Here is a 24,483-nt window from a genome sequence, read left to right as displayed (position 1 = left end):
GTGAACATGACATTATGAGACACACCCGAAAATTCAACTTAAGGCATTTTCTTAGATCATACAAGCAAAGTCTTTGTATCTAGTCGCTTTTTCAAGGCTCAAAGCTAAATGCACACACAGGGTACAATTCCCAGACTCTCGAAACTCAGACAGTCTTCTGCTTCTCCTTCTTGCCGATACTGACATCGAGGTTGCCAATGACCCAGCTGAGCGCGAAGACGACCATCAGGCCCGCGGCGAAGGTCAGCGGCTTGCGGAACTTGGCCGAGGACGGGTACGTGTACGTCACGATCAGGTCGCGCTCGCGCTGCTCGTCGACCACGTTCAGGGCGACGAGGTTCAGCGTCGTGCGGCCGACCGTGTCCATGAAGGTGCGGTGCAGGGTTGTGGTGTTGGAGGCGAGGGGAACGGAGGTCGAGAAATCGATGATGCTGCGTCGTGGGTTAGCAATGATTGCGGTGTACGGGGTATGGAGATCTTTCTGGCCTACCTGGCACCCTCAGGCAGGATCACACGGGTAACAACGCGCTCGTACTCCACTCCTTCGGCCTGACGGGGCCCCTCGACGAACGGGACCCTGAGGACGAATTGCTCCGACTGGCCCTTGATGGCGCGCAGCACGGTCTTGAGATCGGCGTTCCAGCCAGTCTTGAAGCTGTAGTTCCAGCCACCGTACAGTGGGTATCTGGGCTTCAGCTCGAGGTTGGCCTCACGCTCGTTTGTCCGGAAGCGCGAAGTGGAAACGTTGCCGATGTCGTCAACGAAGTATGCGTCAACGGAGCCGACGGCGAGCGGGAATCGCATCTCCTTCAGCGCGGAGGAGGGCGGGTTGAAGTACTGTGCTTGCTGGAATGTGACGCGGCTGAAGTGGTTCTTGAGCTTCGCGGCGCGGTTCGTGAGCCAGTGGCGCTCCTCGGTCGCGACGTTGCCGCCCCAGTGGCTGACTTCAATGTCCCTCTCGAGAAGAGTACCGTGGGTCAGGGACTTGGTGAACTCGTAGCGCACGCTGACCTCCTCCTGAGCACCAGCGGGAAGCTCGCCGTATGGGCCATAGGTGAAGGTCGTGCCCTGCTTCTGCGGGTCGGCCTTGCCTTCGGTGTTCAGTTCCGCGGGGAGGACGGTGGCATCCGGGACGTCGGTTGTAGGAAGCTTGAGCTTCGTCTTCTGCTTGCTAGTTGTGTAGGCACTGGGAGCGTAGGCGGAGAACTTGTGAAGGACGTATTGCTTGTCGTTCTGCTGGATCTGCGCAGGTAGCGGCTCGAGAGCGGAAAGGACGAAGTAAGTGATGGAGAGGGTGAGTTGCTCCTTGTTGGCCAGTGGTGTAGGGAGGGTGATCTTGTAGTACTCGGTCTCGCTGCGAGAAGTCAGAACGGTCCATTGATCCAATGATGCCCTCGTTTTTCGTGCCTACCTTCCCTGGTCCAGCGCAACAATCTCAACATCGAAGGCGGGCTTCGCAGCATCCTTCTTGTCCTTGACCTCCAGGCCTCCAATCCTGCTGATCACATCTTGCTCGAAGGGCAGGTAATACTCCGACTGCGGCTGCTTGTCCACATTCTCAATCACCACATTGATCGTTTCACGCGGATAGCTCTTCTCCAGGTTAATGTTCCGGACGAGGTTGGTGTTGCGGAAGTGCTGCGGCGGCTTGAAGGTTGAGGGCAGGATGTTCTTCGAGCCGTGTGTGAGGTTCGAGTCGGCGGCCGCAAGGCCTAGGAAGCCGGCGACGGCCCAATGTATCAATCTCATCTTGCCCGCAGGAGGATTGTGTTGTTGGCGCGCAATGGGCGTGATCGCATCGTCCGCTTGACGCTTGGAGCCAGCTGTTCGAGGGCGCGGCGGAACGGTCCCGCCAGAGCTCCAAGTTCAATGGCCGACTTCACATGTCGCCGCCGCGCGACGCCCGACGTCAGACAACAGACACGACTCGCGGAGAGGCTGCGCGAAATCGGCTGCAAACAGGTCAGCAAGGGCAGTCTTTTTCCGGGGACTTAATCAATAGAAGACTCTGATTTTGTCTTTTCCGGCTCTAAGGCATTGCGGTAGATACAAACGCCGCACCACCCGTCGGCAAACCACAAGCCATGCAGTCCTTATGTCGCGCCAGCCGGCGAGCGGCCTTGACGAAAGAACCGGCCTCTCGGACTATGCTGACAAGGACTTCTAATCGGCGGCTACTCTCATCGAACAGCAGGTTCTTTCAGGTGTCAGAAGAAGTCCAACAGGCTCTCTCCGAAAAGCGGCCAGTGGTCGCTCTTGAAAGCACGATCTACACACACGGATACCCATACCCGGAGAATATCGCTCTCGCGTCTAGACTGGAGTCTCTTGTCAGACTAGGAGGCGGCGTGCCAGCTACCATCGGTATCCTCGACGGCGTTGCTCGCGTCGGCTTGGCTGCTGATGAGTTGGTCAGGCTTGCATCGAGCTCCACTACCGGAAGCGATGCTCTCAAGGTGTCACGGCGTGACCTTGGCTATGCTCTTGGGGTGAAAGACAAGAACGGCAAAGCTTTTAACGGCGGTACCACTGTCTCGGCGACCTCCGTACTCGCGCACCTCGCCGGGGTCAAAGTCTTCGCCACCGGCGGACTTGGCGGCGTGCACCGCGGTGTCGAGCAGACGATGGATGTCAGTGCTGACTTGACTGAACTCGGGAGGACACAGATTGCCGTCATTGCTGCAGGCTGTAAGTCGTTCTTGGACATTCCTAGGACTGTCGAGTATCTAGAGACACAAGGCGTCGCTGTGGCTACTTTTGCGGATGGGCGGACGGGTAAGGTCGAGTTTCCTGCATTCTACAGCAGAGAAAGTGGTGTAGCGTCGCCAATGGTGGTTCAAGATGCGGCAGATGCTGCTAAGATGATCAATGCACACAACTCGCTTGGGCTGCAATCTGGGATGCTTTTTGGCAACCCTATCCCGCGAGAGGTCGAGGTGCCCTTTGACCAGATGGAGATTGCTATCAAGCAGGCTGTTGCAGATGCTACCGCGGCCGGCGCCAGCGGAGCCAGAGCCACCCCGTTCATCCTGGCTAAGATTAAGGAGCTGACGGGTGACAAGAGCCTTGTTGCAAACAGCGCTCTCATTGAGTCAAACGTGATTATGGGAACACGTGTCGCGAAGGCGCTGAGAGAGGTAGAGTCAAGCGAAGGTTCTTCTGCGAAGTAAGTAGTTCTTGTCCCAAAATAGTATCCATGCTCATAGCACAGACCGTAGATCCCCAGAGCCCAGTCAGCACATCGTCGGCCCAGGCAGCATCAACTTTCATCCCTCCGGCGTCTCCAGAGGAGTGACAGGAGAGGTCAAGAACGCCCCGATTAAGTCTGAACCCGCTCCAATGAGACCAGCCTCTACGGTATCAAGGTCGGATGTATTCGTGGCTGGCATACTTGCTGTCGACTTCGCCTGTGACCACAAGCCTCGATCAAACTCGGCTTCTACTCTCGAAATGCACACATCAAATCCGGCCAGCATCGCGCAGTCGCTTGGTGGCGTTGGCCACAATGTGGCGAGAGCCGCGAACCTTATGGGAGGCAACGTCAAATTTTGCAGTGCTGTCGGAGACGATCTTAGTGGCAAGGCTGCATTGGAAGCCTTGTCTGCTGAAGGTCTGGGTGACTCCGCCGTCAAAGTCCTTCCAAGTGGGTCTTCAAGACGTACGGCGCAATACATCGCTGTGAACGATCACAACAAGGACTTGGCTGTCGCCATGGCCGACATGAGCATCTTAGATGTCGCAATGGCTGGCGAAAAGGACGTGATCGCTGAAGCCTTCGAGAATCTCTGGCTACCGCAAATCCAAGAATCTCGCCCTACTCATCTCGCCATCGATGCCAACTGGCCACCCGAATATCTTTCCCGCTGGCTCGAAGCAGGCAAAAGCATCAACGCGCACGTCACTTTCGAGCCTGTCAGCAACGCCAAATGTACCACACCTTTCCAACTGCCCGCAATACCCGGCCACAAACAAAGCGAGACCCTGACCACCTTCCCTTCACCCGCCATCCACCTCGCAACCCCGAACATCTATGAGCTCGCGGCCATGCACTCCGCAGCCCACTCTCGCGGCTTCTTCGAACGCCAGGACTGGTGGCAAGTCATCGACGCCCTGGGTATTCCGTCCTCCGGCGCCCGAACCGCCATGTCGCTCGCAACGTCTCCGGCTCTCGTCGACCAAGGCATTCCCCAGCAGAGCGTCCAGCTGCTCCCCTTCATCTCCACCATCTGCACCAAACTCGGCTCCAAGGGCGTGCTTGTCACGCAGCTCTTGAAGGCCGGCGATCCGCGCCTCACGTCCGGCACACACGCGCCTTTCATCCTCTCGCGCTGCTCGAATGGCACGGAGGAGGAGCTCGGGGTGGGTGGCGTGTATATGCGCTTGTTCCCGCCTGTGGAGGAGGTTGCGCCGGAGGATATCGTGAGCGTGAACGGCGTTGGCGACACTTTTGCAGGGACTTTGATTGCGTTGATGGCGAGGGGGAAGGCTGAGGGGAGGGATGTTGGGGTTGAAGAGTGCGTGGATGTCGCGCAGAGGGCGGCGGTGCTTACGTTGAAGAGCGCGCAGGCTGTTAGCCCGGAGTTGGGGAAGTTGAGGGCATCTATCTGAAGTCATTGATGCTGTGTTGGAAGCGACTTTGTTCAAGTGCGTCGAAATGCTGCTCGAACGTGCCCTTAATCTTAAGTGTATAGAGGTAGATCATGCGATTATAGAACCACAGATATGCATGTCACGATAGCGATTGTAACTATATCAGGTATTCTCAACTGCAATCGCAAAGACGACTAGTAAATGAAGCCTGTTGAGCTCTATCAATCTCTGCATAAGTCTTTCGTTTCTCGCGAAGACGCCAAATTATTCCTAGGTATGTCCAACCCACCTACCCCGGGGAAAACAAGCTTTTGGTGGGTCCTTTGCGATTACATCCGTTACACGCCCTACCTTATCTCGACACCAGGTTAGTCGTCGTTACAATCGTCTTCAGAACCCCGTTGTGTTTTGTAAAGAAAAAAAAAACACCTTGATCCTTCTGCTTTGACGCAAATCAATGTGATCTCAAAGCAATGGCCAAACTCCGCATCCTCATCATCGGCGGTGGCGGCGTAGGCACCATGGCCGCCTACGCCCTCCAAACCGGCGGCCACGCCGACGTGACCATCGTCTTGCGCTCGAACTTCGCCGCCGTCGAACGCGACGGTTTCACAATAGACTCCATCCAGCACGGCCACGACATCAAGAACTGGCGCCCCCACCGCATCGTCCAATCCATCCCAAACGCCACCCCCGAGGCGCCCTTTGACTACATCCTGGTCGCCACAAAAAATGTCCCGGACGTCAAACCCACCGTCGTCGACCTCATCTCCCCAGCCCTCACGCGCACCCACACGTCCATCCTCCTCCTCCAAAACGGCCTCAACATCGAACGCCCCCTCCAAGCCGCTTTCCCCACCAACCCCATCCTCTCCGCCGTCTCCCTCATCGGCGCCACAGAAACTCACCCCGGGATCGTCCGCCACGACGACACGGACGACTGCAAAGTCGGCCCCTTCCCTCTCCCCGGCGGCAACACTCCCCCGGCTGCCTGGCAGGCCGACGCCCGCCGACTCGTCCAAGCGTACAACGCCTGCGGCCGCGTGGGCTGGACGCTCGACCTCGACGTCAAGGCCACGCGCTGGCGCAAGCTGCTGTACAACTCTTCGTTCAACAGCGTCGCGGCCGTCACGGGGCTGGACACGGCGCGGATGCGCATGAGCGAGTTTGTGGTCGACGAGCTGGTGCTGCCGGTTATGAGGGAGGTGAAGGCGGTTGCGAGGGCGGCGGGCGTGGAGTTGGGGGAGGGCGTGGAGGAGCGCGTTGTCAGGGTCGATCCGACGGATACGGCGTTCGTGCCGAGTATGGGGCAGGATGCGGCGAAGGTGGGTTCTTTGCTGGTTTGCTTTCGGGTTGCATTGGTGTGGGGTTTCAAGTGTGGGTTTAAGTTTACTGACTGATGTTGCTTTTAGGGGAATTTGATGGAAGTTGAGGTCATTGTAGGAGAGCCCGTGAGGGAGGCGAGACGGCTTGGAGTGCCGGTGCCGACGCTGGAGACGGTTTATGCGATGCTGAAGGCTGTGCAGCTGAAGGCTAAGGAGAGTCGAGGGCTTTGGACAGCGGAGTTTGCAGAGGGAGCGAAATACAGTTGAGGCGTGTCGGGGAACTAACAACTCGATTTGAGACATTTATCATACAGCATTTCCTATCATACTAAATCATACAGCTTGACAACCCACAGCCTCATCAGAATCAGCAGGAGAACGGCGCGCTGCTGGTGGACTTGATGATATCCTGCACACTCGCGTACGTTCCACTGCCGAGCACCAGCAACCCAAGCAGGAAGACAATTCCGTTGACGAGGCAGAGCCCAATGTTGCGCCAGCTTGCATTCCACTTGCCCTCTTTCAACAGGCCGAACCAGAACAGAGGCGGGAAGTACAGCGTGAAGCCACTAATGAACAAGCTGGACGTCAGGCCAAGCAGGGCGTTGAAGACGGGAATAGCTTCGGCGATCACCCATGCCACGACGGTAATAACGGCCACGAGCACGATCCAGATAACCCAGCCGCGCTTGGTGTTGGTGTAACGGATCTCGGAGTTCTTATACGCTCGGTCGATAATGTAGCGGCCGACGACGGTGGTGTTGATCGAACCGGAAATAAAGATGACGGGGAGGGCGATGCCGAAGGCGACGCGCGATACGATGTTGCTCGCGGAGAGTAGTGCGGGACTCTCGACGCCGGTACCGACGAAGACATAGATTAGGGCGCCGGTGATGGTGTAGATGAAAATCTCGATGATACCGAGCGACCAGATCGACTTGATGTAATCCTTCGGGGTGTGCATCTCATCCATGAAGCTGAATTGGCACATGGCGAAGGAGTAGGCGAACAGGATGTTGGTCACCGAGAGGAACGCCTCGTAGTACGAGGTCGATTCGGGAGCCCAAAGTTGCCAATCGACAGCAGCCGTACCACCAGGAGCGTTGCCAGCGCCAACACCGGTGGCGATGATAGTAACGCCGATAGCGATGAGAATCGAGGCAAAGTCGATATAGCCCAGGATGGCGAACTCGGCGAAGGAGGGCGGAAGAGCCAGGAAGAACAGAATGATGGCAGACACGATGGACCAGACCAGTTCGCAGGTGCCGGTCTCCGCAATGGTTCTGAAGGCAATGGCTCCTGTGAGAGCGTGCGAGCCGGTCGACAAGATCAAGTGGGCGGCGAACATGAAACCAGCGAGTTCTTTTCCGAATCGGCCCCAAATGAGACCGACGGCATCGGCATAGTGGGCGACGTCGGGGAATTTGAGTTTGACCTCTCCGATGAGGTAGCTGGTATGAATGGCGATGAGGCCGACACCGACTGTGATCAGAACACCAGGAACGAGGCCAAGCGTGGCAAAGGCAGACGGGATACTAAGAGCTCCCAGAGCAACGGCCTCCACGATCAGACAGATCGTCAACCGCTTCCATCCCAGTCGGCTGTACTTCTGCTCTCCCCTCTCGATGGTGGTGTTGATGGCGAGCTCATGGTCGTGGCTGGTCAGTTTGGAGAGATCAGCCTGCTTCTTGCTCCGACCACTGTCAGTAGAAGGCTTTCCAGAAGGGAGCTCGTCCCCGCTGGACTGGATGGGCTGTGGAGTTGTCATCGTTGCTGTTTGTCAAGACGAAATGCAGGCGACCAGACTAGACAGCAGGAAGGGAAGACACGACACATGATCTGGAGAAATGCTCGTGGGCATGTATAATTAGATGGAGACTTGACAAACCTAGATGGCGAAGTGGAGTCGGTGGAAGGAATTTCTGCGGCGCAACACGGACTGGCGTCCCAAGTGGCCGAGGCGGCGAAGTAGTTGCGGCTGTAGTCGGTAGGGTTGGGGTCTTTTAAGGACGAGGTTGGAGTCGCAAGAAGAGCTCGTCTCGAAGTCTGAGACGCTGCGCGAAGTCTTTCTATCATGCCGACGACAGTTTCCCTACCTATTGTCGCTGTTCATGAGGCCAGCACATGGAAGAGTCCTAAGCTTTGCGAATCGATTCTACAGTCTCGGGCCGGTCGAAGCGCAACGGAGAAGAAGTTTCGCAGACGTTGGAGCGGCGCAGCCAGCTCCGTCAAGGGTCCGTTGCCTCGAACTTTGGCGCCAAACTCAGTCGGGCGTTTCTGCTATGTAATTTTTATGTCGTGGTTGAGGTTTTGCGTGCACCGTGCCATGGGGATTTCCGTTTGCGCAAGTTTACGCCTGCTGTGGACGCGCCTGATGAAGCACGGGTTGCCTGCCCCGTCTCCCAACATCGATAGGTGCTCCAGCTGCTTGGACGATGTGCTTGGCGGTTGTTGTTGGCCCTCTTTTTGAGCAGCATCTTTGCCGTGCCATGCTGGACCAAAAGAAGCATCGATGAGGAGTCCTGGTCGATGTCCGCAGCAAGTGACAGCCAGGGTCGGCGATATCAAGTCCGCATCGGACCAGACGATGTGCCACCAGAGCTGTCAAAGTCTGAGTCGCGAGACAAAACAAGCACCGTAAGGCAGAGTCAAGACTAGGGCAAAGAGAGCAAGACATCGCATTGCCGCTTGGCACCCACGGCACCTCGGCGCACGCTGGCGGAAGGGCCGTGAGGGCGCAACCTGACTGATGCCTGAGGGCTCACCTGCCTTATCGATAGGCCTCTCCAATCTTGCCGAGATCGGGAGTTCCATCTTGCCGACAGCTCCCCTCAAAAGATAGCGGAGGGTGGGGCATTCGGCGATCGACTATGACCGCATATATACTTGCCTCGCCGTCATGTCGTTCATTGTTTAGACAGATACAATCTTCTACATTTCCACACATTGCTAACCAAGAGCTACTATCACATACCGAGCTCTGCATGTTTCCACATCACCTGTAGCGCAGCCCTCACCATCTCCTCCCATCTAGAAACACCGATCTATACCGAAACATAGAAACACCCGCCCCTCTCACACTCCAGTATGGCAGCACCACACAAATCAGAGCGCGGCATCCGCATAGCCATCGACCGCGGCGGCACGTTCACCGACTGCGTGGGCAACCCCGGCACCGGCAGAATGGAAGACGACGTGCTCATCAAGCTGCTGTCCGTCGACCCGCAGAACTACGACGACGCGCCGCTCGAGGGCATCCGGCGGCTGCTCTCGCGCTTCGAGGGCAAGGACATCCCGCGCGGGGAGCCGCTGGACACGAGCAAGATCGAGAGTATTCGCATGGGCACGACGGTTGCGACCAATGCGCTGCTGGAGAGGAAGGGCGAGGATATTGCTATGGTTGTCACGAAGGGGTTTAGGCATTGTTTGGAGATTGGGAATCAGAGTCGGCCTAATATTTTCGATTTGGCCATTAGGAAGCCTGAGGTGCTGTATAAGAAGGTTGTGGAGATTGATGAGAGGGTTACGCTGGAGGACTACGCGGAGGACCCTACGAGACATCAGACGGACGCGAAGAGCTTACAAGAGGCGGGAGCGGAGAGTGAGATCGTGAGAGGGTTGTCAGGCGAGGCTGTCAGGATATTGAAGAAGCCGGACCACGAGCAAATACGGAAGCAGCTGCAGGAGGTCTATGATTCTGGGTTGAAGAGCATTGCGGTCTGTCTGATGCACGGATACACTTTCCCCGAGCACGAGGCCGCGGTGGGGAAGATCGCAAAGGAAATTGGTTTCACACACGTCTCGCTGTCACACGAGCTCATGCCTATGATCAAGCTCGTCCCTCGAGCAACTTCCGCTTGCGCTGATGCGTACCTCACGCCTGCAATCAGGAAGTACATCGACGGTTTCCAGAAAGGTTTCGAGGGCGGTCTCGGCTCCGAGTCGGTGAAGAAGGAGCAGGGAGCAAAGGGTGCGAGGTGCGAGTTCATGCAGTCTGACGGCGGCCTCGTGGACGTCGACGGCTTCTCTGGTCTGAGAGCAATCTTGTCCGGCCCCGCCGGCGGTGTTGTGGGCTACGCTTTGACAAGCTATGATCCTGCCACGAAGACTCCCGTCATTGGATTCGACATGGGTGGAACAAGTACTGACGTCAGCCGATATGGGAGTGGCAAGTACGACCATGTCTTCGAAACCACGACAGCCGGTGTCACTATCCAAAGCCCACAGCTTGACATCAATACTGTGGCAGCTGGCGGCGGTAGCAGGTTATTCTGGCGGAATGGTCTTTTCGTTGTTGGTCCCGAGAGTGCCAGTGCGCATCCTGGCCCAGCGTGCTACCGCAAAGGCGGCCCGCTGACCATCACCGACGCGAACTTGTTCCTGGGCAGGTTGCTTCCCGACTTCTTCCCCAAGATCTTCGGCAAGAATGAAGACGAGGGTCTTGACGAGGAGGCGAGCAAGAAGCAGTTCGAAGAGTTGACGAAGCAGATCAATGGCGACATCGCTGGAAGTAAAGACAAGTCCATGAGCTTGGACGAGGTCGCTTACGGGTTCATCAAAATCGCCAACGAGACTATGACCCGCCCGATTCGCAGCTTGACCGAGGCCAGAGGACACGATACGTCGAAGCACCGCTTGGCGACCTTCGGTGGTGCTGGAGGCCAGCATGCGGTGGCGATCGCCGAAGCTCTCGGTATCACTCAGATTCTTGTCCACAGATACTCCTCGGTCTTGTCCGCGTATGGCATGGCGCTAGCTGACGTGGTAGACGAGAGGCAGGAGCCGGAGTCGAAAACGTGGTCTGAGAAAGACCAAGAAACGAAAAGGTACCTGCAAGGCAAGATGGAGGAGCTCAAGAAGAAGTCTGCTGCGACCTTGAAGGAACAAGGCTTCGAAGAAGGCCAGATGAAGTTCGAGGAATATCTCAACATGCGCTACCGCGGTACTGAGTCCGCGCTCATGGTTTTGAAGCCGAGCGCGGAGGAAGTCGAGAAGGAGTTTGGTGGTGAGGATTGGGCTTTTGGCAAGGCTTTCGTCAAGCAGCACGAGCAGGAATTTGGTTTCACACTTCCGGATCGTGATATCATCATTGATGACGTCCGCGCTCGTGGTATTGGCAAGACCTTCGAAGGCTTGGAGCGGACTGTCGATCAGCAGCTGAAAGACATCAAACCGAAGGACATCGGAAAGGGCGAGAAGGTGTACGGCTCTCGTTCTGTCTATTTCGATGGAGGCAGGCAAGAAACTTCGATCTACAAGCTTGAGGACCTCGCGGTTGGCGATCGTATCAAGGGTCCTGCTATCATTGCGGACGGCACTCAGACCATCGTCGTCACTCCAAATGCGACTGCCCTGCTCATCGACACCCATGTTGTGATCAACGTGGGCGAAAGTGAAAGCTCGGACAAACAGCTGACCACCAAGGAAGTTGACCCCATCATGCTCAGCATTTTCTCTCATCGCTTCATGGCCATTGCCGAGCAGATGGGCCGGGCACTGCAGAAGACGAGTGTGAGCACGAACGTCAAGGAGCGCCTGGACTACTCTTGTGCACTGTTTGATGCCGACGGTGGTCTTGTAGCCAACGCACCCCATCTACCCGTCCATCTTGGCAGCATGTCAACTTGCGTGCAAAAGCAGTCTGAGATCTGGCGCGGCAAGCTGAAGAAGGGCGATGTTCTGGTTTCGAACCACCCCATGTTTGGAGGAACCCACTTGCCCGATATCACAGTGATCACGCCTGCTTTCAGCGGCGACAAGATCGTCTTTTACGTTGCCTCTCGCGCTCACCATGCGGACATTGGCGGCATTTTGCCGGGATCCATGCCTCCCCACTCCCGCGAGCTTTTCCAAGAAGGTGCTGCTATCAAGAGCGAGAAGCTCGTTTCTGAAGGCCGCTTCGACGAAGAGCGCATCACAGAACTGCTCCTCAAGGAGCCGGCTCAGCACCCTGGCTGCTCCGGCACAAGATGCTTGGCAGATAACCTTAACGATCTAAAAGCACAAGTCGCAGCTAATCAGAAGGGTATTAATCTCATTAGCTCGCTGATCGAAGATTACGGCGAGGAAGTGGTACAATTCTACATGCACAACATTCAAGACAACGCCGAGCTGAGTGTGCGCAACCTCTTGAAGGACGTCAGCAAACGCTTCGAAGGTCAAGATTTGTCGGCCATGGACCACATGGACGACGGGAGCCCGATAAAACTGAAGGTGACGATCGACGCAGACAAAGGCGAAGCCATTTTCGATTTCACCGGCACCGGCCCCGAAGTCTACGGCAACATCAATGCCCCCCAAGCCGTGACCTACAGCGCCATCATCTACTGCCTCCGCTGCCTGATCAAAGAAGACATCCCGCTCAACCAAGGCTGCCTCAGCCCAATCAAGGTCATCATCCCCCCGCGATCGTTCCTCTCGCCTTCGGGCTCCGCCGCCGTCGTCGGCGGCAACGTCCTCACCTCCCAGCGCATCACCGACGTCGTCCTCAAGGCTTTCCAGGCCTGCGCCGCCAGCCAGGGCGACTGCAACAACCTGACCTTCGGCTTCGGAGGCAACGTCTCTGGCGAAGAAGAAGTCAAGGGCTTCGGCTACTACGAGACCATCGCCGGCGGCTCCGGCGCCGGCGAATCCTGGGACGGCACTAGTGGCGTCCACACCCACATGACTAACACACGCATCACGGACTCAGAGGTCTTTGAGCGCAGATATCCAGTCTTGCTACGCGAGTTCAGCTTGCGAGAGGGCAGTGCTGGTAAGGGCCAGCATCGGGGTGGCGATGGTGTTGTCAGGGATATTGAGTTCAGGATCCCGGTTCAGGTCAGCATCCTCTCTGAGAGAAGAGTGTACCACCCGTATGGTTTGGCTGGCGGCGAGGACGCGCAGTGCGGGCAGAATATTTGGGTCCGCAATGTGCCGAAGTTGAAGGGCAGTGATGCCGATGTGAACGGAGACAAGGACGCGCAGGCTGAGGTCAGGTATATCAACTTGGGCGGCAAGAACACTGCTAGTATGCAGGCTGGAGACCGTATTATTGTCAACACGCCTGGCGGTGGTGGTTGGGGCCCTGTTGGTAAGGAGAGCGAGTCGACGCAGCATCAGAGACAGGACCCGAAGAGCGCGTGGAGAGGCGGCAGTGTTGCCAGTCGACAGGCTGAGGCGGAGGCTTCGGCGTAGAACGTAGGATTTGAGTTGGTTTCACAGCTTGCTCCACCCAAGATATCATGAGGTAGCAAAGCGGAAGTCCTTCATACAACACGTCTCACAAAAGGCCCCTCAATACTCCGGCCACCCCGGATCCACCTCTTCCCTCCAGGCCCTAAATCCACCTTCGATATGCCTCACGCCCCCATCAGCCCCCAAGCCCCTTTCCATCAGCGCGCGAGCCGCCAACTGCGAGTCATTCCCCATCCTGCACACAACATAGCACGCTTTGCCCGCCGCGCTTATCTCCTCTCGCAGTGCGGCTGCTTGTGCCCAGGATTCTGCGTCTCCCGTCCACGGGACATTCACGCTGCCTCTCAGCGCACACATCGAGTACTGCGTCTCATCTCGCACGTCGATCAACGTGTTCGTGCCGTCGCGTGGCTGGCGCGCAAATTCCGCCGCTGAGACGCGCGCGTGCGGGGGCAGGAGGTCAAGAGGTGAGGTCCCGCCGCAGAAGGCTACGTAGTCCAGCGAGCCGCTTGTGAGCGACTGGGAAGTTATAGAGGCGACCGAAGAGCAGGCGGCGCAGTCCGCACGCCGCGTCCGTAGCCGGACGGAGCGAAAGGGCGGCGTGCTATAGGCTGAGAAGATCAAAAGCGTGGGCTTGGGCGGTTCCAGTGTGGATGATGGCGAAGGTTGGGCGGTCAGCAGCTTGATGGCTTCTAGCGCTTGCAGTACGCCCATCAGGCCGACTACGGGTCCGAGGATGCCACCTTCGCCGCAGCTGAGGACGCTGTCGGCGGGTGGTGGGCGAGGGAAGACGCAACGGTAGCAAGGGCCGCCATTGGAGGAGCCGGGTGGGAGCGGAGGGTTATTGAGGACGATTAATTGGCCTTCGGTTTTGAGGGCGGAGGCGGAGACGAGGGGCTTGCTGGTCAGGACGCAGGTGTCGGAGATGAGATAGCGGGAGGTCGGGTGGTCGGTACAGTCAAGGACGAGGTCGTACTGCTCAAAGAGGGAGATGGCGGTCTGCGGGGTGAGGTGGTAGGGGTGGCGTTGGTAGTTGACACGAGGGTTTAGGCTGGAAAGGGAGTGGTTAGAACGGGTTGATGTTGCGGGAGCTGAGAGAAAAAGCTTGTGACAGGTGCGAATGATACAGATACATACGAGGTCAGATATTCCACTGCGCTGTCCACCTTGCTCATGCCGACCCTGTCAGTGCCGTGGGCGACCTGGCGATGCAGATTCGAAATCTCCACCGTGTCACCGTCCACAAGACCGAGGGTGCCAACACCCGCTCCAGCAAGGTATGCTGCTGCCGGACATCCTAGACCTCCAGCACCGACTATGAGTACCCTCGCCTTCTTCAATCGTAGTTGTCCATGCAGGCCGACCTCCGGCAGAATCATCTGCCGCCCGTATCTCTTGTATTCCTCACTCTCCAGCGGCCACCTTCCGTGCGTTGACTGCGGCTGCGACTCCTGTCCTACCGCCTGATGTGCCTCTGGAGAAAGTGCAGCCAGAGTCTCGTTTATCCATTCATGAGGAAACCCGCCTGCCCATGCTTCTTCAAGTTGGCGGGCTGCTTCGCACTGCTGCTCGGCCTGCTGGAGCTGGATCTTGAGATTGCGCAGCTGTGTCTCCGTCGACTGGACCTGTTGCCTCAGAGACCGCACTTGACTGTCCAGAAGGTGAAGCGGCTGCATTGTGTATCCCGGAGGTGATTGTCCGCGAAGGACTCGGTATGACACAAAGGTTCAGATTGCGTGAGGTCGCAGTTGGCGGGGGACGTCTGGCTTGAGTGCGGGGTTTCGGTCGCTCACCCGGAAAGGGATGACTTTTTTGTCATAAACACAAGGTACCTAAACAGACCACCACTCTGTCTGGCAAAACAGACAGCAATCACCGTCGATTTATGATAACAGTCATGGAGATCGGAAGGACCTCTCCTCTTTGGCACGAACAAGTACGAATTATGATACGAGGAGCGGAAAACGGCTCCCTGTGAACTCGCGTCACAGGATCTGTATTCACGGCGACTCTCCTGCCCGGCCTCGATGAATCTTTTGTAAGACGTGAAGGCTACGAATTGTTGCGCCGGCCCGGTTTCACCTGACTAACAATGCGGCCGTACTGGGGGCAGACGGAGTTTCACCACAACACAGGTGGATGTGAGCTATCGCCGTCCCATCGGGCCCAGTTCTTCGCCGACCCGTACCAACCTTGTGGGCTGTACACCTGTACGTTGACCGGAAATGTATTCTTCTGCGCCACAGGGACACCTTCGCGGTATGCCACAAACATACCTCCCAGATGGACCCAACCAGTGTGTTTGCTTGGGACGCCCGCAGGAGTAGCGGGGTTCGAAGATGATGCATTTCCTTCACCACCCAACGCGGCCGAACTGACGATGGTCTGGCCCTTCGGCGACACAATCTTGTCTTCAATCAAGAGTCTCGGTGGAGAGGATCCGAGTAGCACTACTGTGCCTCCACTGGAATCCGGATTCCTATTGGACTGTACATTGACATCGTAACGATATGCTGTGGGCTTGGGTAGTCCCATTGAGACCACGCATTGTTCAATGAGCCGATGCTGTTCTGGCGATGCAAGTTCACCCCCAAGCCAGGCGTGGACGGTGTGTGTCTCGGTCCCTGGGCTGGGAAAGAAGTCGCGTTTCTCTCGGTACTTCGCATCAACAACGCCCATGTTGTCAATGATATGCTGTCGCATAGACTCCAGATCCCTTGCCTGATGTTTCGCTGGACCTGGCGCTATGTGTGCCAGAATTGCGCCCCGTGTGGAGAAGATGATGACTACGTGGCATCCATTCAAGTTGCGAGTCCCAATTGCGTTGACAGTAGTACCAAAATCACAAAACTGGGTGTCATTCATGTCCACCGTCAAGACCTGACGCGTCCTCTCCAGCTGAAACAGGGCCATCGTGCAGCCTCACTCTGGTGCGCCCTCTCCACATCGCGAACAGGTTCCGCTCTGCGAGCTACGGATCTGAAGTATCGACTTGCCTTGCGATACGATTCAGCGATCCCCCTCTTTGCCAGCTCATCAAGTCCAGCAAGCCCCGTGGCGCCCATGCATGCCAAGCCCTGAGCTTCCTCTGGCATCTGCCCCGCGACGACTCCGCCAGCGAGAGCGCAACCAACACCACTCCACCTTGCATGCGTCGCCACATGGATCGAACGCATCCTGCACTTTCTCTGTCTGGCTCCCACAGCTCTCACAATGTTCATGCTCGGATCGGATTTCGAGGATGCCACTCCCGTCGTGCCAGCGGAATCCGACCTGCAGGCCGCTGTTGCGAGGAGCTCAATGCCAGCAGTCTACACCATCCTCACAATATGGCAAAGCTCGCCGGAGATGCTCGATGAAAGTGGCGCGATATCGCCAAGGTGGACAACTTCGGCGTTGATGATAGCAGTCGAAAAAGCGCGGTCCGATATCGTGTCGCTTCTGTTAGCCGTCAGCAATGATGACAAACTCCCAGTATTGGACGCTCTACGAGTGGGCTCGATCAGGAATTTCGAAGCCTTCCTCTGGAATGGGTGGGACATTAACGAGCAAGTGAAGATGGATGGACCGCCTGCGCTGGGGTATGTCCCAAGAAATTTCGCCGGCGCTGAACCCAGGCTTAATCTCGCGGATGTAGGTACGCCATGCACAGCAAAGAGCTTGTCGTGTGGTTTCTAGAGCAAGGGGCCGACCCCAATGCTGGCTACGAATATGACACGGCGTTGTCGAGAGCGGCGCTGTCCGGGACGACCGAGATGATCAACATGTTACTTTCTCATGGCGGAGACGTGCGAAAAGGTGACGTGCTGAACTGGGCAGTGGAGCGCGAAGACGATGCCTGCGAAATTACGAAACTGCTGCTAGAGCGTGGCGCTCAGCCCAACCGCTTAAGGTTCGATGGCCAGGAGCCGCAATGGTCAGTATTTGGTATGCGCGATGGGCTCGGTACGCCTTTGCACAGGGCTATCATATTAGGCTGTGCTGATTTGGTGACCATTTTGCTCGCGCACGGTGCTGATTCAGAAATTGAGAACACGAATGGCAAGACAGCCAGTCAACTTGCGGTAGAATCTGGAAAACCGGAGATCATGAAGCTTTTGGATGAGTTTCATGCTTGATTACTTCGTATGGTCTGTCGAGGATCGCTACGCATACTTCACGAATATCTGTGGCGCACTGTTGCTTGTCTTCATAATCATTCGAGCAAAGAGCATCATACCAGTGGTGTCCACTCCTCAGCGCAGCGCCACCAGGTGGAAAATCCAAATGCATGCTATGCGCCCTATTGCATCGGTATTCAGCCTGCCAGAATCAACATCAACCTGCGCATTCAGCCCTTCATCAATAAAGTCTAAGGAACATTACATCCGAGCCTTGCTATCGATAATCCAGAACTCCATTTTCGAAAAAGCGAACGACAAAAAGCTCCTATAGTTTTCCATCGCCAAACCCCGGCTTATGATTTCTTTGACTAAGCAGGAATCAATTGCATTTTCCTTTTTTTTGTAAGTTCATCCCTCGTGTTGCCGTAGAGAGACTTCCGTTTCGGCTGTCGATGCTCTGAAGCCCTAACTTTCCCCCAAGTGACAATCCAAGCGTGAGGATCGAGCTTCTCGCCCTATCCTCCGTGGGGAAGACGGATTTAGCGAGACGACATGGTTTAGCGAGCTAGTGAGGACATCGTTGATCATAAATTTAAGCCGGCAGATGACTATCCAGAGTGTCAGAACGAATGTGGTACGATCACCGTGGAAAGGCATGACGATGTGCTTGCCGTTGCTTCTGCCGGACCCCGAGTCTGAGAAGTGGTGTCGTATTCGGGGGACTGGATGCATGTCAATCATCTTGTGCACGTCCACCGAATGACGGCTTCGCAAACTCAGACGTGCCAAGGGGAGCATACAGTTGATCTATAAGTCTCTGACGTCCCTCATTGAACAACATGAGCAAATGAATGCTGTTGAACTTGAGATACCCTTGAATAAACCCTCTTCACACTACGAGCATAATGTTGGGTCTTTCAAAGACACTGCGGAGTGTCGTGATATGTGCGCTTGCAGCACTTCCACTTTCTGTGTCCAGTGTGCACGCTTCAGAATATGTGAATTAAACGACTTTCACCGCCACTGGCATCAACCTGGGTGGATGGTTCGTTCAAGAAAAGACCATCGACACTGGCTTCTGGGCAGACTTTGCGGGCAATAAACCCGACGAACGGAGCGTTTGCGCAACAGATAACCAGTGCGGCACCGCACTTGAGCGCCGATACGCAACTTGGATCAAGCCATGCGATATCGACGGCCTGGCAGCAGTCGGTATTGACTTGCTAAGGATCCCGACCAATTACGCCACGTGGGTTGAGCGCCCCGGCTCGCAATTATACCACGGCAATCAGCTTGAGTACCTCAAGAATGTCACGGATTACGCCATCACGAAATACGGAATGCACGTTGTACTGGATATCCATTCTCTGCCAGGCGGCGTCAACGGTCTTGACATTGGAGAGCGCGTCGGCGCGTGGAGCTGGTTCCACAACCAAACCGCTTTCGAATATTCGCTCGCCACCATTGATCGTGTTCTGGACTTCATCAATCAGTCTGGGCATTCCCAACACTTTACTTTAGAGCCCGTCAATGAGCCAACAGACAATCGAGATTTCTCGACTTTTGGCACGCCCGCAACCCTCTCAAGTAAGGGAAGCCAGTGGGTGCTGAAGTACTACAGCGCCGTAATGGAACGTGTACACAAGTCGAACCCGAACTTGTCAGTCATGCTCTTCGATGCGTTCCAAGGCGAGCAGTTCTGGTCGCCTTTCTTTCATGAGAAGCAGAAGATCGTCTTCGACATTCACAGGTACTACTTCGCGAGACCTTCAACGCCGCAGAACGTTACTGCAATTATGACTTCCGATGGCGAGAAGGCCGCCGGTGACGGGAAGTTTCCTACTTTTGTTGGCGAGTGGGCGATTCAAACGACTACGGGGAACGAGTACGCTAAGCGGAGGGAGGTTTTCAGGCATGGGTCTGAAACGTGGAAGAAATACACCCGTGGCAGTGCTTATTGGAATGTGAAGTATTCCGGAAACGCACCCGTCGACGGAGAGGGAACGCAAGCTCAGTGGATGGGTAGAAGCGTGCAGTTCGGACAGGTTCGAATCCGCTGGAATGAAAGTGTCATCAAGCTGAGGCTTGCTACACTATTTTCGAACAAGTGAAATTCCGTAAGTCATATCTTTACCACATAGGCTCTTGACACGCGCCTTGAAATTTGCGTTCTCTTCCCTTTAAGAAAAGTCTCTATCCAGAAGCTGCGGCAGGACCTTCTTTCAAGATCCTGATCGTGGTTGCAGTCTCGCTCTTGATTTTGGCTACAGCACACTCATCAGTATTACCCAGGGCGATTCTATCGATGTTACAAGCACTCACAAGCTTTTCCATCATTCAACTTCATACAAACAGCGGTATCGAAAACCTTGTCAATCGCCTAAAAGGGTTGCAGATCGATGTCAGTCCCTCATTACTTCGCACAAGACGTATGAATGATTTGATTTGGACGGCGCAGCTTACCTCGACGGCTTTCAAATGAGCTTCGAAAAGGCTTTTGTAGGGTTGGCCAAGGTATTGTCGAATTCCGTCTTTCCGAACAGCTGCTATTATACCTTGGACAAAATTGCGGAACTCGTGCGAGGCCTTGGGGTAGGTTTTGTGAGCGTGCTGTATTGAATCCATCAGGCGCTAGATACTCACTTCAGGATAGACTTCGTAAAACTCAATCGCTCCGTCAGCATCGAGAGATGCCAATTGGTCCGGCAGATCCTTGAAGACGCGAAGGCAAGTGTCGAAGTCGCGTAGCCCTCATGCTATGCTGGTGCCGCAGACATTCCGTTCAACTTGTCGTCGTTCCCCGGCAGGCAGTTCCTCGCCTGGTCCCAGGTGTCTGTATTTCGCGACGTGCTCGCCGTTGGCCCAGGAACGATGCCAATTGGTCCTGCAGATCCTTGAAGACGCGAAGGCAAGTGTCGAAGTCGCGTAGCCCTCATGCTATGCTAGTGCCGCAGACATTCCGTTCAACTTGTCGTCGTTCCCCGGCAGGCAGTTCCTCGCCTGGTCTCAGGTGTCTGTATTTCGCGACGTGCTCGCCGTTGGCCCAGGAACGCGCCAAGTCCTCGCGCATGTTCCGCGCGTAATACTCGCCGTGGATGGACTCTTGCTTCAGAGCTTCCATGGCCTCTACAGCCTCGTAGACTCTGCGCTCTTGGGGTTTTGGGGCTTGACTCCTGTCGAGCTTTGCCTTGGCGATCAGCTGCTGGTACTCTGGGACTAATTTGTCGCAGAGCAGCTTGTAGAAGCTCGCCGGCTCTGTTTCAGAAAACTCCTTGACCAGTGGAGAGAGCAGTTTCAGAGAATCCTGAGGACTCTCGTACCCTTCGGTGTATCGCTCGAGCGAGACTTCTGCCAGTAGTCTATCTTCAACGATGTACTTCTCCGTGTGCGCCCAGACGAATGCGTCCGTTTCGGCTTTGATTCGTAGCCGGCGATCATCATGTGATTCGTTTTGTTGTTTCTCGAAATTTGGTAATGGAAATTCGCTTTCCAGTAAGGTAGATAGTCGCTCAGGCTCAGGCTCTGTCTGTGACTCCATGATCATGTGCTTTAATCGTTTCGATGTTTTGTTTTGCCAAGTTGCCAAAATGTCGCGTGAGGAAAAGTTTCAGAGGTGGGAATTGGGGCTACATATGCGCTCGATCCATCTCTGGCGTTGGGCCTGTGATAGTTTGGTCACTGCCACGATGTAACGTGGAGCTTGCTGATGTCGGTCGTTCTCTGTGGACGAGTCTGAAGATACTGCATCTACCCCTCAGTTGTACTACAGGTCTAGCCTGGAGGGGTGACTGCTCAAAAAAGACAATGCACTGTTGTGGAAAGGACGACTTCGCTGCAACGAACCATTTCTAATTTATAATGTTATTAGTGAGACCTTCGAGACTGCTCCAGCGTATTAATTCTAGGTTGCCCAACTCCGACAGTAAGATTTATGTATGTTGTTCTGTCGATGGGTCGGTTCGTCAAGGCTTCTCATCCGTCTCCTTGTTCTCATCTCTCGCTTGGCCTAAGAAGACGTGACTCAAATTGCCGTTTGGATCTTGATGCAGGGTGTTGCCAAACCCAGGCTTCCCCGAGCTACTGGGCTGGACATCAGACTTCGGCCGGGAATCAACGGGCATCGTTGTGCTCCCTCGTACCCTCTCCTGGTGCCACTTCGACAGATTGAGCGACTCGTCGACTTCCGAGGTGAGTTTACTGATCTCGTCCTCCAGCTTTTCGTCCTTCGTCTTCTCCACTTGTGACTCTTCCGAGACCGCAGGAGCCGTAGCTGCCCACAGTGCTTCCAACTCCTCGCCCCACCCACACGCCTCCGCCAATTTGCGTACACCCGCATCACAGTCGCCCAACAGTAGCACATCATCCGGCCGCGACCCCAGCCCACCAACAGCCTCCTTGTTAATCAGAATCCGCGGCTTCCCCTGCTGCGCCAACTGCGGCAGGCTCGCAAACGGCTGCACTGTCAAACTCGTGCCCATCACGATCGTCAAGTCCGCTTCCTCAGGCAAATGCCTGTTCTCGAAAAACGCCGACGGCAGCGCTTCCCCGAAGAACACGATCTCGGGCTTCACCAGCCCGCTGCAGTCGTGGCACCGCGGGATCGTCCGCGCGTCGATGTGCTGCCGGATTTCGTCCGAGGAGTACGCCGTCTTGCACTCGATGCAGCTCTGCCGCGCGAAGGAGCCATGCGCTTCGACGATTTTGGAGCCCGGCACGCCGGCTTCGCGCTCGAGGCAGTCGATGTTTTGCGTGAAGAGCTTGAGCAGGAGGCCTTTGTCGTGCAGGAGTCTGATGAAGCTGTGCGTTACGGTGGGGCGGTAGCGGCCGGGGTAGAGCTCTTGCGCGAGCGTGTAGAAGGGCTCGGGTTTGGAGCGGAAGTAGTCGATGTCGAAGACGGCTTCGGCGTAGGGGAGTTCGAGGCGGGCGAGGTTGGCGTAGAGGCCTGTGTCTGGCGAGCGAAAGTCGGGAATTCCGGCGGAGGTGCTGATGCCTGCGCCGACCATGACGGTTACGCTGCGTGCTTTGCCGGCGCGGATGTATTCTGCGATTCCTGAGAGATTGCGGCTTGTGAGGACTGTGGGCGGGACGGATTCGTCCACGGGGGAGCTTTCTTCTTGGCCCATTCTGAAGAGCTGGCCGATACGGTTTCGCGGCCGGGAACGTTTTGAGGCCGCTTGCCGGTGCGGTTTGTGTTTGCGACCTATGGCGGAGGTTAGAGAGCGGATGAAGTTGATGGTGGTGGCGTGGTTGGTGTCCGTGTAGAAGTTTCGATGATGGCCGAAAGTGACCTGATGGGCTTCGCAGAAATCTTTTGACGCCTGGTTTGTATCTTTCTAGAAGTTTGCTTTATTCAGGAAATTAGTTGAACAAATGATTGTTTGATCGCAGTCTGTCCGCATAACCGAAGGCGCACAACGGCAGCCGGCATTCAACCTCACTAGCATCGCATCGGATCGGCCCAGCGTCATAATTTGCAAGGCTTAGGGTTAGGGTTACGGCATGCCGAAGCTTTGGGGTGGCGTGTTTCAGGCGCGAGATACCTGGATACCTGCCATGCCCCCTCTGCCGCCGTGACGAATGCCAGCATCCCAGCATTCCGCCCACTGCCAATGCGAGCCAGGGTGTCGCTGTCTGCCGCGTGGTGCCTTGCTTTCCCTCCCACATCCACCCGTGTCTGACGCAATCTGCTCGCCTCGCTGCCGTTCGCGACCTTCGAGTTGATATAAACGGCCGTGCGACGCTGCTGCAGCCCTACGCCATTGCCAACGGCTTTTGGAGCTTCTGGTGATAAGATAAGCACCATCGATCATTTTGCCCCTCACTCCACCTGCACCCGCTTCGACCTGGTGCAGCTCTAGCTATGAGCAACATCACCCCAAGTCTCGGCAGCGGCTTTCTCAGTTTCAACAAGTAGGTAGCGTGCGCATCGCCACATTCTCTCTCTCTCTCTCTCTCTCTCTCTCTCTCTCTCAATCGCTTTCTTCACACTGTCATCTCAATTGACCCGCGCGCATACCTCACCCTCAAGACCGTCCATCAAGCCACCACCCGACGCTAACGACGCCACAACACCAGAATGCCACCCCGCGTGCACATAGCCAGCGACGACCCCTCCTTCGACTCCTCCCTCATCTCCCTCCTGCGCTCCGAAGGCTTCTCCACATCCTACATCCCTCTCCTCCCGCCCAAAGGCTCCTCCAAAATCGACCTCACCCCCCTCCGCCACATCGCCGACGACCTCGAAATCGGCGAGTCCTACGCCCTCCTCGCCTTCGGCGCCGCCGCCACCGCCGCCCTCGACTTCTACGCTTCCCCCCAACCCCACGTCTGCGCCCTCGTCGCTTACTACCCCACCGCCATCGCCAACCCCAAGGCCATTTTTCCCCCGAGTCTGCAGGTTCTCACGCACCTCGCTGCCTCGCAGAGTTTCGCCCCGGCTTGGACGTCCTATACGTACGGCGCGGGCGCGGAGCCCGGCTTCGCCGAGGCGGATCTGGACGAGTACGATGCCGTCGCGGCGAGTCTGTCCTGGAGCCGCACGCTTGCTGTGCTGAGGAGGGCCTTCAAGCAGGATGCGTCTGTGGAGCTGGAGGGCGTGCGCGAGGCGCACAAGAGGGCGGGGTTTGGGGGCAGTGCGGCGGAGGTCGTGAGGAATATGACGACGGGGAGCGAGGCGCCGCCCGAGGTCATTTACCTCCCGACGCTGACGGGGGGTGTCGGGCAGAGGGATTTGTTTGTGTTTTATAGGGATTATTTTCTGGGCGCGTTGCCGCCTTCGGCGAAGTTGAAGTTGCTTAGTAGGACGATTGGGTCTGATCGGGTTGTGGATGAGTTTGTGCTTTCGTTCAAACATACGGCGCAAATACCTTGGCTTCTACCGGGTGTGCCTCCGAGTCAGAAGCAGGTTAGTTTTCCGCTTGTGTCGGTCGTGACGGTTAGAGGGGGGAAATTGGCGCAGGAGAATGTCTACTGGGATCAGGCGGGTGTGCTTGTGCAGGTGGGCTTGCTAGATCCCAAGGTCGTACCGGGGAGTTGGAAAGAGAAAGGGGTCGAGAGACTACCTGTTGTGGGAGTGGAGCAGGCGAGGAAGGCTGGTGGGATAGGGAATGTGGAGAGCAATGGATTGCTGGGAGGGTGGGAGGAGAGGAGGAAAGGGGATCCCGGGGTGAAGGTGGACTTGCCGGAGCGGCCGAAGCAAGCGAAGAGTGGGGCGTAATGAAACATTGAAGATGCTGGACGTGGATGACATTTCGTTTCATTTTGCTGGGGTATTGTATTTTCCTTTTTCC

The 24,483-nt window shown here is 56.2% G+C and overlaps 10 protein-coding genes across 10 annotated transcripts; 6 read left to right on the top strand and 4 right to left on the bottom strand.

Moving 5' to 3' along the window:
• Positions 1-38: 38 nt before the first annotated feature.
• Positions 39-1,793, bottom strand: WHR41_06285 (uncharacterized protein). The gene is made up of 3 exons (XM_069374890.1): positions 1,412-1,793; positions 491-1,354; positions 39-431 (listed from the first exon to the last, which is right to left on the bottom strand). Exons 1-3 carry the CDS (start codon positions 1,747-1,749, stop codon positions 146-148), a joined length of 1,488 nt encoding a protein of 495 aa, XP_069227572.1. The 5' UTR covers positions 1,750-1,793; the 3' UTR covers positions 39-145.
• A 123-nt stretch (positions 1,794-1,916) lies between these two features.
• On the top strand, positions 1,917-4,766 carry WHR41_06284 (uncharacterized protein). The gene is made up of 2 exons (XM_069374889.1): positions 1,917-3,166; positions 3,219-4,766. The coding sequence occupies exons 1-2, from the start codon at positions 2,085-2,087 to the stop codon at positions 4,606-4,608; spliced, it is 2,472 nt and encodes an 823-aa protein (XP_069227571.1). The 5' UTR covers positions 1,917-2,084; the 3' UTR covers positions 4,609-4,766.
• Positions 4,767-5,063: 297 nt separating this feature from the next.
• WHR41_06283 (uncharacterized protein) lies at positions 5,064-6,182 on the top strand (the record flags this gene model as incomplete). The annotated part of the gene is made up of 2 exons (XM_069374888.1): positions 5,064-5,915; positions 6,003-6,182. 2 exons carry the CDS (start codon positions 5,064-5,066, stop codon positions 6,180-6,182), a joined length of 1,032 nt encoding a protein of 343 aa, XP_069227568.1.
• Positions 6,183-6,282: 100 nt separating this feature from the next.
• WHR41_06282 (uncharacterized protein) lies at positions 6,283-7,683 on the bottom strand (the record flags this gene model as incomplete). The annotated part of the gene is made up of 1 exon (XM_069374887.1): positions 6,283-7,683. One exon carries the CDS (start codon positions 7,681-7,683, stop codon positions 6,283-6,285), a length of 1,401 nt encoding a protein of 466 aa, XP_069227567.1.
• Positions 7,684-9,002: 1,319 nt separating this feature from the next.
• Positions 9,003-13,091, top strand: WHR41_06281 (uncharacterized protein; the record flags this gene model as incomplete). The annotated part of the gene is made up of 1 exon (XM_069374886.1): positions 9,003-13,091. One exon carries the CDS (start codon positions 9,003-9,005, stop codon positions 13,089-13,091), a length of 4,089 nt encoding a protein of 1,362 aa, XP_069227570.1.
• Positions 12,367-14,820, bottom strand: uba4 (Adenylyltransferase and sulfurtransferase uba4). Its single transcript, XM_069374885.1, has 2 exons — positions 14,229-14,820; positions 12,367-14,142 (listed from the first exon to the last, which is right to left on the bottom strand). The coding sequence occupies exons 1-2, from the start codon at positions 14,765-14,767 to the stop codon at positions 13,191-13,193; spliced, it is 1,491 nt and encodes a 496-aa protein (XP_069227569.1). The 5' UTR covers positions 14,768-14,820; the 3' UTR covers positions 12,367-13,190.
• A 1,220-nt stretch (positions 14,821-16,040) lies between these two features.
• On the top strand, positions 16,041-17,756 carry WHR41_06279 (uncharacterized protein). The gene is made up of 2 exons (XM_069374884.1): positions 16,041-16,672; positions 16,729-17,756. Exons 1-2 carry the CDS (start codon positions 16,305-16,307, stop codon positions 17,207-17,209), a joined length of 849 nt encoding a protein of 282 aa, XP_069227487.1. The 5' UTR covers positions 16,041-16,304; the 3' UTR covers positions 17,210-17,756.
• A 343-nt stretch (positions 17,757-18,099) lies between these two features.
• Positions 18,100-19,305, top strand: WHR41_06278 (uncharacterized protein; the record flags this gene model as incomplete). Its single annotated transcript, XM_069374883.1, has 2 exons — positions 18,100-18,139; positions 18,326-19,305. The coding sequence occupies 2 exons, from the start codon at positions 18,100-18,102 to the stop codon at positions 19,303-19,305; spliced, it is 1,020 nt and encodes a 339-aa protein (XP_069227488.1).
• Positions 19,306-21,156: 1,851 nt separating this feature from the next.
• WHR41_06277 (uncharacterized protein) lies at positions 21,157-22,317 on the bottom strand (the record flags this gene model as incomplete). Its single annotated transcript, XM_069374882.1, has 1 exon — positions 21,157-22,317. One exon carries the CDS (start codon positions 22,315-22,317, stop codon positions 21,157-21,159), a length of 1,161 nt encoding a protein of 386 aa, XP_069227479.1.
• Positions 22,318-22,859: 542 nt separating this feature from the next.
• Positions 22,860-24,410, top strand: WHR41_06276 (uncharacterized protein; the record flags this gene model as incomplete). Its single annotated transcript, XM_069374881.1, has 2 exons — positions 22,860-23,104; positions 23,270-24,410. The coding sequence occupies exons 1-2, from the start codon at positions 23,055-23,057 to the stop codon at positions 24,408-24,410; spliced, it is 1,191 nt and encodes a 396-aa protein (XP_069227480.1). The 5' UTR covers positions 22,860-23,054.
• Positions 24,411-24,483: the final 73 nt, after the last annotated feature.

The sequence above is a fragment of the Cladosporium halotolerans genome (genome assembly GCF_011745625.1).
Source record: "Cladosporium halotolerans strain TM138-S3 chromosome Unknown Sca26, whole genome shotgun sequence".
NCBI classification, from domain to species: Eukaryota; Fungi; Ascomycota; class Dothideomycetes; order Cladosporiales; family Cladosporiaceae; genus Cladosporium; species Cladosporium halotolerans.
The sequence above is the reverse complement of the archived record's forward strand: the minus strand, read 5'-3'. Positions and strand labels throughout refer to the sequence as shown.